At 38.3% G+C, this 18837-nt stretch overlaps 1 protein-coding gene across 4 annotated transcripts in view; it reads left to right on the plus strand.

The window, feature by feature from the left end:
• Positions 1–18837, plus strand: part of PLCB1 (phospholipase C beta 1) — a 486583-nt gene that overhangs the window by 380812 nt on the left and 86934 nt on the right. For all 4 annotated transcript variants that reach the window (XM_026668521.2, XM_026668520.2, XM_087948394.1 and 1 more), the window contains exons 13-20: positions 853–937; positions 3371–3548; positions 7134–7204; positions 9186–9282; positions 11364–11448; positions 13212–13336; positions 14974–15128; positions 16912–17076. In XM_026668521.2, coding sequence (XP_026524306.1) covers positions 853–937; positions 3371–3548; positions 7134–7204; positions 9186–9282; positions 11364–11448; positions 13212–13336; positions 14974–15128; positions 16912–17076 — 961 coding nt within the window. The remainder of the gene's footprint in view (positions 1–852; positions 938–3370; positions 3549–7133; positions 7205–9185; positions 9283–11363; positions 11449–13211; positions 13337–14973; positions 15129–16911; positions 17077–18837) is intronic.

The following is an 18837-nucleotide window of genomic DNA, read 5'->3' on the forward strand; positions in this document are numbered from 1 at the left end:
AAGGGAAGCCTTCTCAACCTATATCACCTACCCTTGTGCTCTTTCTGCTCATGTTGTATCCTTGGTGCACACGTACACAGCCTTCCCAACCCATGCGATACTCCTGATCCCCACACACACACTTGTTCTCCCCACTGCCCCATCTAGCAGCCACTACTTAACTTTCTCCCTGCAAGCTTTGTACAAGGAAAATAAATGGAGAAATTGACAGGAATTTGAGGGAGGGAGGGAGGGAGGGAGGGAGGGAGGGAGGAAGGAAGGAAGGAAGGAAGGAAGGAAGGAAGGAAGGAAGGAAGGAAGGAAGGACAGACATGGCTCACGTCTACGGCAAAAGGAAATGGATCTTAATGTGTAAATGAGTGTGGGGTTAAGGGAGAAAGCACAGAAAGCATACTTGCTTGCACTGATGATGTTGTTTAGCTGGGTAATGAAATGTCTACAAGCAAACAACCAAGCTTAGAGAGCCCAAAGGACTCAACAGTTCAATATTCTCTTCTATTGTAGATCAATATAAATATTTTTAAGAGTACGTAGATGTGAAAATAATTTTCTGTATTTTCTTAAGCATGTCGTTTCTTGTATGTATGTAGGCAGGTTCATTGTTTTCCTTGTATTACTATTAATGACAAACTACAAATGAGAACTTTTATTGTGCTGATTAATGTAAAAATGTGGCAAGAAAGCTGTTGTTGAAGTCAAATTAATAATATAATGACTTTAGATCACCGAGTACAATTTAAGACAATAAGATTGGAAAATTATACCTCTTCATCTAGTTAGAGTGTATTATATCCTCCATTTCTGACATTATAAAAAAGCCTTATTTAATTTCACAATTTCTTCCGCTATTAGCCCTAAACAGCAGGCAAAAATGGCAGAATATTGCCGGTTAATATTTGGAGATGGTTTGCTGATGGAACCACTAGAAAAATACCCAGTAAGTACCTTTTTATTTATTTAGCTTTGTTGACTATTTGACTACATCAAGTAATATTTAATCTAGAAGTTTAAGTTTCTGTGGTTCCTTCCTATCTTCCAACTTAATGAATTTCTTTCTTTATGGGGAATGTCTGGTGTTTTTTTAATTTATTTATTTTTAGGCAATTGAGAGTTGAAGGCATATATCTTTGAAATATATTTGAAGCACATGGCCTTCTTGTATAATGTATGCTTTCACAAAAAAATTGTAACAAGGACTTTTAAATGAACTCTACTTTGCTGTAAAGTCGAGTTCATTTCCCAAAATATTATTTATTTGGGTTGAGCAGCACGAGAGTTGTACCAAAACTGTAAGAATGTTTTTATTTTGTTTTGAGGATTTGAATTCATTCCAAAGCAGTCTTTAACCTTATCCTATCCATGCCAGGTCTACATGTGAAAGCTTAACAAAGACCATAATCTTCTGTGTAAGCTGTACCAGCAAAAATGCTTCAATGTAATTTAAATTGTTTTTTGGTGGTTGAGTACAGTGGTGGGATTCAAAAGCTTTTACCACCGGTTCAGTGGGTGTGGCTTGGTGGGCATGCTTTGCGCGCGTGCACACACTTTGCGTATGCGTGCACACCAAACACGCACTTTGTGCAGCCGCAGAGGTGTTTGCGCAGCTGCAGAGGCGTTCTAACTCACCTACTGCAAGCCTGCACTCTCCTGGTTGATTCAGCAGCTGCCACGCAGCACTCTTCTGTGCTGTTCAAAGCAGCTGCGCTTCAAAAGCAGAAGATAAAGGTGAGTATGGCGGCCCAGGCAGATGGGCGGGCCCAACAGCAGAGCAGTGGAGAGAACCGGTTCGGTCTCCACTGCTCATTGCTGCTCCTGGCTCGGCAAAACCGGGCCGAACCGGTAGCATACCACCATTGGTTGAGTAGTTTTGTGTCCCAGGTAGAATCAAACACCAGAGAGCAAATATTATTTACTAGGATACTAATTATTTTTTTAAAAACCATACATATCTAGTATATTTCTGGTGACGTGGGTTCTTCCAGATCTCCCTTTGGTAAACAATCATTTTGTCCCATTGACAAGTGGGTTGTTAGTGGTATCTCACACATACAGGGGATCTTGTGCTGTGTAGTCACTTTTAAGATTTACGGAATCCAGGCTTATTCTTGCTGCTCAAATATTTGTAGTACAAGTAATGATGAGACAGCTGATAATAAATATTAAGAATGGCCCTGATAGATCAGGCTAACAGTCATCCAACCTAGCATTCTGTTTACACAAAGTGATCAACCATATCCCTTCACAAAGGCCATATTTATCGATAGAGAGGGAATAGATTTCCTCCATGGTTACTCCATAGCTGATATACTTGGTATGTTACCTGTGATATGAAACTAACAAACAGCCATCAGGACTAATAAGCTCTAGTAGCCCTATCTTCAATGCACCTGTTTAGTCCTTCTTTAAAATTATCTAATATGATATCTACTATGTAATTTAAAAATCCTGTTCTGTACTTTTGTACGTGCATTATCCTACATTAGCAAGATGCATTAGCAGGGATTTTCTTTCACTTATGATACAGAGTACCACCTGAAGACATGAGGGGTGGGGGGAATTCATTAGAAACATAAAGTGACCACAGACAGAAAAACAGGTTAAATTGTCTTTTGTCCCAGGAGATAAATAGCTTAGACTGAGGTGGGTAAAAGGAGTACCGTGTGCTTATAAGATGTGTTTTAAAGACACTAAGGAAAGGAAATTAAAAAGCTAAACTTTTTTCTTTGGAATTATCATGACTATGTGACTCATTTTTTAATAGAGAAATCCATATAGCACAGCACACATTTTGTATGTTGATATTACATTTTTAAGGTTAAGGTAGTTTATTGAACAAGAGTGATAATAAGGATATCCCATACAAAGATTCAGCGGGTATCTGCTGCCATTAGAGGTTCAAATACAGTACTTTCTATCAGAATTAAAGATGGAAGAGCATCACCGCTAATCGTGTAGAAGGCATATAGTATTATTGTATGTGTATATAACGAATGTGTAGTATGTTGCAGTAGAAGGAAAGGAAAATGTAGCAGGCAGCAAACATTTATAGATAAGATAGATAGATAGATAGATAGATAGATAGATAGATAGATAGATAGATAGATAGATAGATAGATAGAATACTTTATTGGTAAAGTGTGATTGGACACACAAGGAATTTGTCTTGGTGAAATTAAGTCCTGTCTGTGGAAGCATAGGCAGCCATTAAAAGAAAAAAACAATCTTAAATAATCTTAAAATATTTAATACAAGTACATGTGGGGATAGGCTTTGTGTAAATATTTTTTTCTGTTAAAAGACAGATCAGGGAAATTAGAAGTAAATACTTCTCAAAGAGGTTTCTTTGCTACCCTTATCTCTTTCCGATCAGCTTGAACGTGGAATCCCACTTCCTAGCCCAGCGGACCTGATGTACAAAATTCTGGTGAAGAACAAAAAGAAGTCCCACAAGTCTGCGGATGGGAGCTCAAAGAAGAAGCTTTCTGAACAAGCTTCAAATGCCTGCAGTGACGCCTCCAGTGGCTTTGAACCCTCTTCCCCAGGAGCAGGTAAACATAATGGGATGCTTCCTGTTCTAAAGCCCAGCCATCAATTCCTCTGCTTAATATTGTAACTACTAACAGGCAGCCTTGTAGAGATTCCCAGGACTGAATTAAAGACTTTTTGTAAGCAAAGCAAGCGCTCTGCTCCTTAATCTAAAATCCTCTTATGGAAGTGCTCATCCCAATGCAGAGAGGGCAGGAAGCTCCTAGGCTCCCACTTTGCCGTCATTGCGTTTAAAAACTTGAAAAAGATATCATGAACCTACTCAGTGGTGGGATTCAACAAATTTTTACTACCGTCCCTGTGGGCGTGGCTTGGTGGGCGTGGTAGGGGAAGGATACTGTAAAATCTTTAGTCAGAGGTGGTATTTGCCGGTTCTCTGAACTACTCAAAATTTCCACTACCGGTTCTCCAGAACTGGTCAGAACCTGCTGAATACCACCTCTGAACCTACTTCATATTTTAATATTATATCCAGAAAACAATTTTGTTTACAAACTAGACATATTTTGAATAGTCTTAATGTTTGAGTGGGCTAGCAAATTTGCTTTTCCAGAGGAAGTAGAAGTCAGACCCTAAATACCAGGTGTAATGTTGGCAAGTTCTAACTGTAGTTATTGCCCACAGTTTAGGCTGAGCATATCTGGGGAGGGCATGATGCAAGCCTCATGATTCCTGCCAGCCTTACGCCAATGTGTCTGACTCCCTGCAGTCTGTTTCCATGACAGCAGCATCCTTCTTTTTATGTCATACGTATCAGTATTGCTCTCGAGTTCTCGTTAGCATCCATTCAGAAGCTTGTTTAAAAAAAAATAACCAGCTTTTTATATCAACTCTAGGAGCTGCCGCTTATAGCAGGCAAAGCAGTGCCTGTTTTGGTTTATGAAATTTTCTATGCCAAGAGACATGTCCATACACTTCGGTTGCCCAGAAAAATAAACACACCACTTAATTTCCTTTTGCTTCATTATCAAATTATTTTTGGAACATTTTAGATCAGTAATTTGGTTTCTTTCTTGCTTCGCAGCATTCTCATTTCATCAGCCAAAGAAATATGTTGTTTTTGGCTTTTATTTTCCTCCCTCCTCCGTTGAACAGAACTACTATACTTAGAATGTAAGATGTGTGAATTTTCAAAATAAATGAAAGATGTGATCACAGGTATTTGATATCATCCCTTTATCCTGATCATCCCTTTATCTCTGCCAAGAAACAGATTCTTTGGAAGGTATATAGCTGCAGATGTCACAGCACCCATTCAGCAGCACTATATCAATAATCAGCTTAGGAATGCAGTTGTTCCTTTTGTTATAAGGAACTTAAGCTAAGCTTTTTCTTCTATCCCTTTATCATTTCACCTGATTTGAAATGAAGTGTTTCTGTGGGAGTGTACATTTGGGGAGACCAATTATCTGTTCCAATGTAAAAGCACTTTACACAGTCCAATTATTGAATAAAGTGATGAACAGGATAAAGGAATCACATCTGGACAGAGCCTTAATCTCCAAGTCCAGATGATAGTTCGTAAAGGTACCCTTAAGTTAACAGTCCTGTCCATCCCTATTCCTACTCCCACCCTACCCCATCTCATCCCATCCTACCTTTCAAATAAAAGAGGAAGTAAAGTGTAGTAACCACTAGGCTCTTTAAGCCTACTACTATTCAAGCACTCACACATAACTAAGACCTGTTCATCAGTCATGTACCTCAAGGAGTTTGCTAAATAAGACAATAGCTTCTGGTAACATTGATTGGGGAAGCAAGTTTGTGATGGATGGCATTTATTTCTTCTGAAATCTATGCACTGTAACTGTTTGATATAAATCTGTTGTGTCTATCTGAAGGAGAATTGGGAAGAACTATACAGTTTTACTTCAGAAAGTTTTGGCCTTGAACTACACAAATTCTTTCCACTTCCTCCCAGACTTTGAAGTCAATTATAGAACTTGTATGGCTTTCATAATTGATTCCACATCAACATGTTCCCATGACTCTCAGATTTGTAAAGGGAGGGGGGGCTAGAGAAAGGAATATCAGTGATGGGCAGACCTTGGATGTACCACCTAGAGCAGGAGTGTCAAACTCACAGCCCACGGGCTGGATGCATCACACACTGGCCATTCCCACGCCCTGTTTAGTGAAGGGGGAAAAAGTCCCGCTACGTCACCGTGACGACATGAGTTTCACACCCCTAACTTAGATCATGCACACATACCCCATAATGTCTGAATTCCAGAAATGAATGGGCACAGTATTTTTACTTACATATCACACTTGATTTACCCTCCTCTTTCAGCATTTTAGTGTGTGTGGATACGTGGGTGTGGGTGTATTGTCTTTTTATCACTACTAATCATTGTCTATTTTGAAAATATTGTTTCTTTGTTTATATGCTATATTTGTTAACTGCCCTAATGTTACAACTTTGGATATTGTTCAACAAAATGAAACAGTCAAGAAATAATACAAAAGTAAGATAACAGCCAGTTAAAAAATAGAGGACAAATGTACATGATCCAGTCAGCTAGAGGTGAAAGTTTGTTGAAGAAGAATATTTCCATTTAACTTTTTAAGATTAACTTTTTCCATTTCCATTGTAGGTTTTTATGGTTATCATTATTGTGATGTTGTTTGCCATCCACAGTCAATAGGATTGAGGTTGGACAGCTATTAAAATTGAATGAATGACTGGCTGGCCGAAATAAATAGATAGATGGATAGATGGATGGATGGATGGATGGATGGATGGATAGATAGATAGATAGATGGATGAGAGGGGATAGATAGATAGATAGATAGATAGATAGATAGATAGATAGATAGATAGATAGATAGATAGATAAGTCTTCCTGAATACAAAAGGGAAGGATGCCACCTGACTTCTATATTCTGAAAATACAGAAACTGCCACCAAGAGTTCAATCAATCTATTTTTATTAGTCACAGACCAGCATTAAAAATAAAAGCATTAAAAGAGTAATCAATCCCAAGGCCCAGAAACCTCAAATAGAAAAAGAGATTCTTAGCAAGCCTTCCTGAGACATCCAGACCAGACAGGCAGAGTTAACTGCGGCAAGATGTAGCTGTTATAGCCTTGTCTTGTGCCTTATAAAAGGGCCTGACTAGCACTGATTGAAGACATCTCCACGAACGAGCAGAGGGTGAACTCAATTTTAGGGTGTGTTTGATAATACTGTGTCTGTATATATTGTATGTATGTTTGTGCATGAATCTGGTAAAGCTATGAATAATGGAAACAGTCTTTGCCCTTACATTTCAGACAGAAGTGAAGAACCATTTGAATCATCAGTGGAAAATAAAACCTTATATAATGAACTTCATAATGTTAAAAAACAAAAATGTGCAAGTAGAGTCATGAAGCTGATTTTTTTGTTTGCTTGCTTGTTTGTTTTAGTCATAGAAGGCACTATTTTGATTTTTTTCCATAAATAATTTAAGGAGGAAAACATCTGTGCAGTAGGTCTTGTAATAATGCATTTGCTTTGAAGCAAAGGTATGTTTATAAAATATATGTGAATATTGGTTGATGTTTTCATTAAGATTTCTCTTTGCCAATTAAAATATTGCAGGTGAAGCAGAGATAGAGAGTGACGAGGATGATGACTATGATGATGACTGCAAAAAATCATCAATGGATGAAGTAAGGAATTTTGAAGTATGAATTGTCCTGATATGACTTGGAAATATGTCTACATAATTATCTGCATGAGTCAGTATTCTACTGCCATCTTGTGGATAGTAAGAACCAAAACCCAGCCCTGAGTGATTTGGCATAATTTCTTTTACTGCTGATCCAAAACTTATGGAAGAGATTTCCACTTTTAGGTGAATTTATTTGAGGCACAATTCACCCTCTGCTTCCTGGCATCTCCACATCTAGTTCTCCTGTACCTTATTCATATTTAGAAAAGGTTTGGCTCCAGTAAGTTGAAAATACCCATCAACTTACTATTTGTCTTATCGTTGTCTTTTGAGAGAGACAAAGATAGAGAGCTAGAAATTACCCTGATACATGCACAAGCATAATGTTAGAGAATTACAATATGAATAGGTAAGTTAGTTCACTTAGTAGTAAACAAGAAAGGTAAAATTGTAACTGAAATGTTGTTGGACACACACTTGTTCAAAAATACAAAGCAAGGTGAGATCCTTCAGATCATTTTATAGTTGTTGGTAAATGAATCTGACGAAATGACTACAATGGGTGGTGCAATGGCTCAGTAGTTAAGGTGTGGGGCTTGTCAGCTGGAAAGCTAGTGGCCCAGGTTTGAGACCTGAGCGCCATGTGACGGAGTGAGCTCCCATCCTCGCCCCAGCTTCTGCTAACATAGCAGTTCGAAAGGCAAGTAGTGGAAAGGTAACAGTACTCTGCGACATCATGCTGGCCATATGACCATGGAAATGTCTTTGCACAGCGCTAGCTTAATATCCTTGAAATGGAGATGAGTACCCCTACAGCTGACAATGACTAGTGAAGTAAAATCTGTTCATGTCTTCTTTAAAGAAGGCATACTTATAAGAGTCTGAAATACATTTTTTATCAATACTTGTTTAAATCTAGAGTAATGGAAAAGATGGGTGCCAAAAAGGCTTCTTGTTGATATTCCCGAACCAGACATTCCAATTCTTTATTCCATGTCTCCCTGTCTAATTTAGTATGATCAGCAACCATTTGTAAATAACTTCTGTAGGCTTTTTATTTTGGAAATAGCACGCTCAGTCCTTAGTGAGAGAAGATGCTGAAATATGTAGGGATGCTGCTCCACATACGCTCTGTTATATTGCTTAGGGCAGAGTTCTCCAACATTTCCCGGTTGATGGCCCAGAGTGAGGGGGCGGAGTAGGGAGTGGGGAAAGAGGGGATGGTTTTGTGGGAGAAGCAGGCACGTGCAAGTGAGGTTGTGAGTGCTCATGCGAGTAGGGAGTGCCCATGCCAAGTGCCCATGATGCTCATGGGATGCCCCGAGTGTCCATGACACTTGTGCAAGTGGGACTGCAAGGCCCCACTAAGTTCGCACGAGTGGGGCTGTGTGTGCGCACTCCAGCCGGTCCCCAACCTAGCCGGCCTGGTTATGAAAAGGTTGCAGCCCGGTAGTGGGCCATGGCCCACAAGTTGAGCATCCCTGGTTTAGGGAACTGAAATAACTCCACAAAGCTGGGTAAGTAACATAGCAACAGCACTTAGACTTACATACCGCTTCACAGTGCTTTACAGCCCTCTCTAAGCAGTTTACAGAGTCAGCATATCACCCCTAACAATCTGGGTCCTCATTTTACTGACCTCGGAAGGATGGAAAGCTGAGTCAACTTTGAGCCGGTGAGATTCAAACTGCCAAACTGCTGGCAGCCAGCAGTCAGCTGAAGTAACCTTCAGTACTGCATTCTAACCACTGCGCCACCATGTGCCAATGGTTGGCTTATGTGTACTTCTACATCATATTTTAGATGATTTGTTTATTTCAAGTTTCATATTTCAAGTTTTAGGATTTAAATGTGTTTTGCTTTTGAGATATGGAAACATTTCAAAGAGAAGAGCAGAATTGTTCATTCCTCTAGAAGCTCATTCAACCTTCCCATTTGAAAAGCATTCTGGTATTAATATTAGTTTAACTCTGTTCTAGGGAACAGCTGGAAGTGAGGCCATGGCTACTGAGGAAATGTCAAACTTAGTTAATTATATACAGCCTGTAAAGTTTGAGTCATTTGAGGCCTCTAATAGTAAGTATGCGGATTATTTACTTCTTACCATTTAGTGTTGGTTGGGTGTAGCTTATATCATCAATCTTTTTTCCATTTCCAAGACACAGTATTAAACTGACAAGTTATATAGTGCCAACTATTGGTTAATAGCGGCTTAGTTTTCAAGTTACATGGAGATGTTTTGGCAGTTCCTCTGTGAAGAGTGAAGGTTTCCGTTCTTTTCTACAAGACGGCTATGAAATCTTCTTAAGGAATGCTTTCACTTCCAAAGGAACAAGCTGAACAGTGTAAATAGAGGAAACCACCTTCCTTCAATTTAAAGAGTCATAAAATGTGCAAGGTGGGTTTCCATTCCAAGTATTTTTAAAAAGTACTGTGCTGGTGTTGTGTTATGCCACAGTGCCAGGAAGGAAGTATTAAATGTTTTTGTTTTGATTTGATTTAGGGTGCTTTTATTTTCTGCAAAAATGTTTTATAGGCACAACACAGGACAAGAATGCACGCATTAAATTGTTTTTCTTATTTTTAAATCACTCGTTAGAAATTAATGGTCCGTACTTTCCAGCTGGTTATTGCTAAAACCACCTTGCTGGAAACACACTTTATTACATTTTCTTACTTAGAACAGAACACTGTTCAGCAGAACACGTCCTGTTTCACTTCATTTGGTAGAGCAGAGAATTGTGTCCTCTGCTGTTACTTTTTCACAGGAAGCCTGCATCCACCGAATTGCAGTGCATACTGCTGATAGGAATTACAGTTTTCAGTACTCTTTTCTGTTAGGCAGCCTGTGATATTTACACTGTGCTCTATTTGCTTTCTCAAAATATGTTTACACTTGACTGAATTTATTATTGGTGATGGGTGGGAATGATGAATCACACTGTTAAGACTCTGGACACATGTTATTAATTGCTGCTTTGGAGGATCATTGAATAAATGCATGTATTTAAAAGTTTCATAAGGGTATTTCATACTGGATGGAAATTTGGGGAATTAGGATACCCTTACATCTGAAAAGCAGAAAATTGAAGAAGGCTGGTATAAGTGCTTATGCCGATTCTTTATCTGTATCATCTATAATTTTTCACTAGCAAATTTACTTCCTTTTAAATTCTTTTTCTTTTAAAAAGAAAGATACAAATGAATAAAAGTAATACTGGTTTTGCACTGGGGTTTTATCCTTATAGGTTGACTGAAGTCACAGAAAGTGAGTTGAGTGGCCAAATACATTTTCTTAATAAATAAATATAAAGTAAGTAGAAGAAAAGAAAATAAAGAAATCAGAAAAAGCTAAAAGGACAAGAAAGGGAAGAAAGTGTAAAATTGGGGGGAAAAACAAGTAAACAAAAGTGGCTTCCAATCTTGTTTACAGCAGTTAAAAGTACAATTATAAATTGATTCTGAAGTTACAACACAATTCTCTTCTTCATTTTGTTCTATTTTACACAAAAAATTCATAATGGGTTTCCCTAAAGCTTTAATTACCTTTTCTCCAATATCTTCATCAGAATCCTCTGGGATTGCTCCAAATCTCAAAGAAAATTCCTTCTCTCTTAATTCCATTAAAGCCAAATTATCTAATTCTTTTGGAAAGAGATTACTGTCTACAACTTCTTATTCTTCAGAATTTCCACTTTATCATTAATTTCTTTTTACATCTCCTGACACTTTCTTTTACAGAGCTTTCCACCTTTTTATTGTAACTTCTACCTTCCTCTCCTGTTTTATCTTTACAGTCTTTGACCTATTCTTTTTTTCAAAAGCTGTCATTTCAATATCGAGTTAGCTAATTTATTGCTGAATTCCTTGAACATTTTTTGAAGTAAATGTGGTGTAATTCCTCTCTTTGCAGGTTGTTCTAGCGATCCTCTCCTCCCCTCTGCTTTTTTTTTTTTTTTACTATTTTCCTAATGGTTGCTATTAGAATATTGTAATCCCAAAATGAAAGTGTGTCAGTTGTAAGGGAAAGAGTAAAGGCAAGCTTGCCCCCCTGCCCCCAATTTTTTTTATGTTTTATTGGATGGATTGATGTATGTTGAGAAAACATAAAGCACAATCTTAATTTTAAAAATTGTGACTTTCTTTTTAAATTACAGAACGGAACAAGAGTTTTGAAATGTCTTCCTTTGTGGAAACCAAAGCACTTGAACAGCTCACAAAATCTCCGGTCGAGTTTGTGGAGTATCTTTGAAATTGAGAAAAATATCTTAGAAAAGCTTCGACCCTGAGGAATAGAGGCTGCTGAGGACCATTACTGAAAATTAATTTAGGTTGAAGAAACATGCACACAACACTACTATATATAAGTGACAGCAAAACAATGTTGATAGATACATCAGGGTTTTTTCCCCCCTGCAAAAGTATTCATCCTTTTGAATTAAAACTTAGAAGAGCAAAACAGAAATGAATTGGGTTTACATTCCTAGTTAAATACTTATCAATTATATATTGTGGATATATTTATAGATCCTCAGAGTAGATTCTACATGGACAAAATTTAGCATAGAACAGATGACATATTGCTGCTGCATGACATTTGCCATTAAAATCAGAACAACTATAATAATTGGTGATAAGAAACATAATTACTACTGAAGAGTGGCTGCCAATCAAACTTGACATTTTTCAGATTAAGACTCCATTGATATGAGGAAGCTTTTCATGTTTCCAATAGTGAGATTATAGTGTCCCTCTTTCCCTCATTTATCATGTTTTGTGTTAAGTGAGCAACAATTCTGTTCCAAAATATATAGGGTTTTTTGGGAATATTTTAATCTATCTATCCATCTTGAGGTTTGTAATTTTATTTTCAGGATCTGTCCAAGAAATAAGATCAGTCCTTGGATTCTACCATTCTTTTTCTCTCTTGCTGTTATATTTTATATAAAGAAGATTCAAAATATTTCATTTGCACTAAAACAGGGCTGTCAAACTCCCAGCCCATGGGCCGGATGCATCACACACTGGCCACACCCACACCCAGTTTAGGAAAGAGAAAAAAGTCCCGGTACATCACATGATGCCATGTCACATGATGCCAATGTGACGACATTTGATACCCCTGCACTAAAACATTAAATGTTTGACACAAATACTTGTCATAGATACAAAGCAGAATGCATAGAGGCTCTTTTGATTCTACAAATCAACATTTTGTGGGACTGTGAAGCCAATATTACATAATGATGGCAGCTATTTTTCAGGATCTTCTACTGCCATGTATGATGGCACATCTTTACAGAAGTGCCCATTCATTTAGTTGTTTCTGAGTGACAAGGCTCACTTTGTCATTATGGCGTGGATGAGTACTGGTTGGTAGGCTGCTGCTGGTTCGGACCTGTTCTAGCGAACTGGTAGTTCCTAGGATCACCTGGCCCCGCCCCCACCCTATCCTGTCCTATACTTCCATCTTTTCAGCTCAGCTGAGGCACTGCATAGTGGATTTCTGCACCTCAGCTGTTCTACTTACCATGGCTGCCCTTGAAGGTAAGCTGTAGAAGTTCAAATTGATGTTTTTTTAATGCTGCGTGCGCACGCAAAGTGTGCGCTCACAGAACAGCTCACAGAACTATTAAACCGGTTGCAGCCTACCACTGCTAGTTATCTCTGCTATCCATAGACTGGTCTTGGGCAACAAAGAAGTTTGGATTTGTTTGTTTTTATTCTTTCCAACAATAATTCCTAGCAAACATTACTTATTTTGCAAATCAGAACCTGTTTTGTTAAGGTTCTGAGAAACAGTTCCACCCCTACTATTAGATTATAGTTTTAAGGCCAGATACAACTTCTTACCTATCAAGATGATAAAAGCAACAGATAAGAAGTAGCCAGGGCTGAATCTGGGATCACCATTTCTTTCAAAAAATTAACAAGTAATTTGTTGTGCAAACTTTTAATCTAGCCGTTTCTCCAGTTGTATTTTATCTTAACCACTCACAATTTAGGTATAATAAAATGCAGCTGAGCCGAATTTACCCAAAAGGGACACGTGTTGATTCCTCAAATTACATGCCTCAGCTGTTCTGGAATGCAGGCTGTCAAATGGTTGCTCTTAACTTCCAAACTGTAGGTAAGATCTATGTTGCTGTATGTTTTCTGATAAGGAAGAATAGTAGATAATGAAATACCAAGTTTGTGGAAAAATTAAAGATAACTAAGAGTGACATGCATACTTCTCCTGAAACCAATTGCTTCTTTAAAACTTCGGCATGAATGAGTAATCTGCCTTAATAAAAGCTTTTTAAGCAAATCAGGATTACAGTTTATTTCCTTACATAGGTTGGTATTCTCGATGTTTCTTTGATGGATTTTTTGATCCTAGCTCTGTAGTGATATTAAAATAAGGAACATATTTTAATAACAACAGTATATCTGAGGAAACATAATAGGCGTATGAATATGAACAGTGAAAAACATGTGATTTATAGGCAGTAAGAAATTAATATGAGCAAGTGATTGTTCATTTGTTTCTGTTCCCTTCTGAATCTCAGACATGATAATGTGGAAAGCCTTTCATTTACCCAGTTCAGAATTGTACTGCCCATTCAGGGCTGAGAATTCGTACTTTCAAAGAAGATCATTTGGTGTGAAATCAAAATGAAAGCACTAGCTGCTTTATTAAAAAGAGGCACATGATTTTAATGAGTTTGGCAGCACAGCTGGCAATTATTAATTATCAGAGAGATTTGTGACTGACTACCTCACTTCTGCTTTGTTACAATTGCCAAATGTGTAGTGAGGCAAGTGACCATTGTCTCTCCTTCCTTTTCATCTAAATAAAAATTAGACCAGAACTTAAACAGAATCTCTTTCAGCTCCGTGGAGGGGATAATTTCAATACATAATGTAACCAGACCAGGGACAAAGACTTAAGAGGTCTCTTCATCCAGCTGGTTTTAGTCCATGCTGTTTTGCACAGATTCAGTGGGCAGCATAAATAGGTTTATGATTATTCAGAGCATTTGAGGCAAACATCACAGCACTTTACCTGCTGTTATTGTTCAGCATATTCAGAGATACCCAGTCTATATGTACATAAAAAACTATTATCTATCATTGCTTGGATATTTTTTTAAAAAAAATAACTCCTTGTGAATAGTCTTAAAAATAAGTTCAAAATATTGGTGGTTGAATGGAAAATCAGCTTGTTATTTTTACAGACAGACTTCAGTATACAGGTAGTCCTCAACTTACAGCAGTTCATTTAGTGACTGTTAAAGTTTCAATGACACTAAAAAAAAGTGACTTATGACTATTTTCCACACTTACAACCTTTGTAGCATCCCCATGATCATAAGATCAAAATTCAAATGCTTGGCAACTGAACTCATACTTATGACCGTTGCTGTATCCCAAGGTCAAATGATCCCCTTTTGCAATCTTTTGACAAGCGAAATCAATGGGGAAGCCAAATTCACTTAACAACTGGGTTACTAACTTATCAACTGCAGTGACTCACTTAACTGGGGCAAGAAAGGTAAAATGGGGGGAAACTCACTTAACAAATGTTTCACTTAACAACATAAGTTTTGGGCTCAATTGTGATTGTTAGTCGAGGACTACCTGTATTAACTTCGAGCTTTTAAAGAGGATAGGAAGCCTTTAGTGAAATTTCAATGTCGTACTTTGGTCAATTTGTTAGGCTTTCTCTATCGTCCCATTAACATATTTCTGTATTATTCCATAACACAATTTTTTTTCATATAGATTTGTCTATGCAAATAAATATGGGGATGTATGAGTATAATGGCAAAAGTGGATACAGACTAAAGCCAGAGTTCATGAGAAGACCAGACAAGCATTTTGATCCATTTACGGAAAGTATTGTAGATGGAATAGTTGCAAACACTTTGTCTGTAAAGGTAGGTATCCAGTTGCTCATCTGCTAAATTCTATAAGCATAATGAACCTGAAAGACCGAAATAACTTCTCATGCACTCATTCCCAATATTTTTTAAAAGTGTGAATCTCATATATTCAAGTGACTTGTTATAAGCATATGTTACAAACATATTGAACAAGTCACATTCAGATATTTATAACCAGGAAAATAGAAATTATGCCCAAAATTGAAGAAAGAGAGATGATACACATGTTTGGACAAGAAAACAAGATTAATTAATTATATAAAGAAAGTCAAACTGATGGTAAAGGTAAAATAACAAGCCTTAGAATTGATAATGAACGTATCAAAGATAGTTTCTACCTTTTAGAATCAACCATCAACAGTAAAGGAACCAGTAGTCAAGAAGTACAGAAGAGTAGGGAGACATTATCTGAGGGGAGCCCACAAAAAAAGGGTCATTTATCTCCCCTCCTATGAATATTCACTGGAATCAGTCCTGGAAGAAGAAGAAAATTCATTGCAACACTAAATTGCCATCTTCTAACCCCCTCAACTGGTCTGGAAGGATGTCATGATTGATGGTGTTGAAAACCACCAAAAGATCAAGGAGAGGGAACATAGATGCATCATCCACGCTACAGGTCATCTGCAAGTCTATGCCATTTTGTTCCCATATACAGGCCTGAAGCCTGACTGAAAGACATACCATATAATCCACTTCCTCCAGACTCTTCAAAAACTGCAGTATAAAGCACCTCCTCAACAACTTTCCCTAAAAATGGAAGGTTGGAGGCCTGATGAAAATTGTATAGCGTGGTTGGGCCAGCTACAGCTGTTTGAGGAGATGTAGGATTACCTCTTCCTTAAACATCAGCACCCCCACTCTCCAGGATGAATTTATCATTGCTTAGACTCAATCACATGTCATCTTCCAGGAGGCCTCCAACCAGAATGGACATGGGTCTAATACAGGGGTGTCCAACTCACGGCCCACAGGCCAGATATGTCAGGCGCTGGCCATGCCCATGCATGGTTTTAGCAAAGGGGGAAAAGTCGCAATATGTCACATGATGCCGTGACGACACAAGTTTGATACCCCTGGTCTAATACATAGCTGGTGAAACTCACAGCCTTAATGAGTCTGTCTGCTTCCTTGGGACTAGCAGGTTCAAATTCATTCCAGCTAACAAAGCCAGACCTATATGAGCAAATCTGAGTGATTTTATATAGCAAATGCCTAGAATATTGCTCACAACGGCCCTATAGTAATGACAGACTCTGTCCTACCAAATTGGGATACAATCTCCCATAACTCAGTATGATTGCCAATTGGCTATCTTTGGACTTGATAAAGGAAGAAAATATGCACTTTCTGCTAGTTTTATCACCACAAACTAGCCTCGAATAAAGTCTCTAACCTGTGTGGTCATCCTTTATTGTCCTCCAGTGGTTCTCTGTATGCTTCTTTTGTCATTTTGTCACTCAATTTTTTTTGTAAACTGAGCCATATAGGCCCAGTCTAATTCAAGGTCCCAGTTGAATTGCTAAACAGACAAAAGAATGCACCTGAGCTACTTCTGAAACCCAGCTGGGTTCAACAGGTGCCTTGAATAGGTAGGCTTTCCAAGACAATTACAAGAGTGATCAGTCTGTGATGAAAGACTGATGGTAGTCTTCTTGACCATTTTCTCTTGTTATAAGCTTTACATATTAAGAAAGCAAGTCATTTAGTCAGTTTGCATTGAATTGCAGCAAAAGGTGTTTTAATAGAATGTCTCAACCTTTCATTTTTCGTTTAGGTCATTTCTGGCCAGTTACTTTCTGACAAAAAAGTTGGAACTTACGTCGAAGTAGATATGTTTGGTCTGCCTGTGGATACGAGAAGAAAAGCTCTCAAGACAAAGACATCTCAAGGCAATGCTGTGAATCCTGTATGGGAAGAAGAAGCCATAGTGTTTAAGAAGGTGGTATTTATATTTAATCCCTCTGCAAAAGAATAATGCATGGCTATTATATTCTGGTTTTGCCGACATGTATCACTTAAAAATTCTGTGTGCTTTAATTCTGTTCCACCTGAGTTGTAAAGAAAGATTTCTTCCTTTAATTTTAGATCCCTAAGTGCTTACTGATAAAATGTGATTTATTCTATGGTAGTTGAATATATTGATAAATTTGTTTATAAGACTTGTATGGCTGCCCATAGGTGTATTTTATTTGGATCCTCCTTTTCCATTCTTGTTCATTATTAGTATTTTATTATGTTAGTAATAATGTTGGCACTTGTTTGCCTAATGAAACTACAGAAGATTGGGGTCAGATAGTGAGCGTGATAGAAGTAGAAAGTGAGGAGCTATGGAGCCTTGGGACTCTTAGGAGAATGACTGAGTTGCAGGTCTTCATTTTCTTTTTTTATTTATTTATATTTATTTATTTTCATCCTGTGTTTATTATTTTTACAAATAAGGTGGGAAACATTTTCAATACATCCTCTTCCTATTTTCCCCACAACAATAACCCTGTGAGGTGGGTTGGGTTGAGCAAGAGTGACTGGCCCAAAGTCACCTGCAGCTGGCTTTTAGGGCTAAGGCAATTACCGTATTTATCGGCGTATAACACGCACTTTTTCCCCCCTGAAAATAGGGGGCAAATGATGTATGCGTGTTATACGCTGATATAATGTTAAGAAGCCAGCGGAGGCCGGGCGGTGCGAGCAGAGGGCAAGCGGAGGCCGGGCGGTGCGAGCGGAGGGCAAGCGGAGGCCGGGCGGTGCGAGCGGAGGCCGGGCGGTGCGAGCAGAGGGCAAGCGGAGGCCGGGCGGTGCGAGCGGAGGGCAAGCGGAGGCCGGGCGGTGCGAGCGGAGGCCGGGCGGTGCGAGCGGAGGGCAAGCGGAGGCCGGGCGGTGCGAGCGGAGGCCGGGCGGTGCGGCGGAGGGCAAGCGGAGGCCGGGCGGTGCGGCGGAGGCCGGGCGGTGCGGCGGAGGGCAAGCGGAGCCCGGGCGGTGCTTCAAAGTTTTTATTTAGAAATTTAAATTTTTTTCCTGAAATTTCCCTCTTAAAATGAAGATGCGTGTTATACGCCTGTGCGTGTTATACGCCCGATAAATACGGTATTATAGTTTTTATTGTGTTTGTGATTTTATTGGTTGTTGTGAGCTGCCCAGAGTTGTGCTCTAGGATAGACAGCCATACAGATCTTTTAAACAAATAAGCAAATAAATAGTTTCTCCTAGGAAGTCATTTATTTTATTCTTGTTTTATGTTTTCTGCTTATACTCATTTTCCTTTTAATTTGCCCGAATATAACGGTATACCAGTTATTATTATTAGATAGCTAATAATGTTATATTTATGATCATTTCATATTTGCCATCAAATACAGCTTACTCTTTTTTATTTCTTTTATTATATTTCAATGTTTAGGTTATTAAGCCAAAATGTTAAAGTATGGGTAATGCGTTGTTTTCAAAAGCTATACAATGAAGAGGTGTAGATGAGCAAAAAGAGATAGCCTTGTAGAGGGTGTGTGGTGATCATTAGCATTATTAGTGATCTAGTTATGGATTTTCAATGAGACATACACACACACACACATACATACATACATAAACAAAACATATATTTCTTTGGTGGGCATATCATCCCACATTTAGAGTATAGTTTTATTTCATTTGAAACTATTGTGGCAGGTTTTTTTTAGGCTAAGCTCTTTTTTGAAGGAGGTTTTCA

This window comes from Notechis scutatus, chromosome 1, assembly GCF_049901735.1.
Source record: "Notechis scutatus isolate UNSWTSFEM ecotype Mainland chromosome 1, rNotScu1.2, whole genome shotgun sequence".
NCBI classification, from domain to species: domain Eukaryota; kingdom Metazoa; phylum Chordata; class Lepidosauria; order Squamata; family Elapidae; genus Notechis; species Notechis scutatus.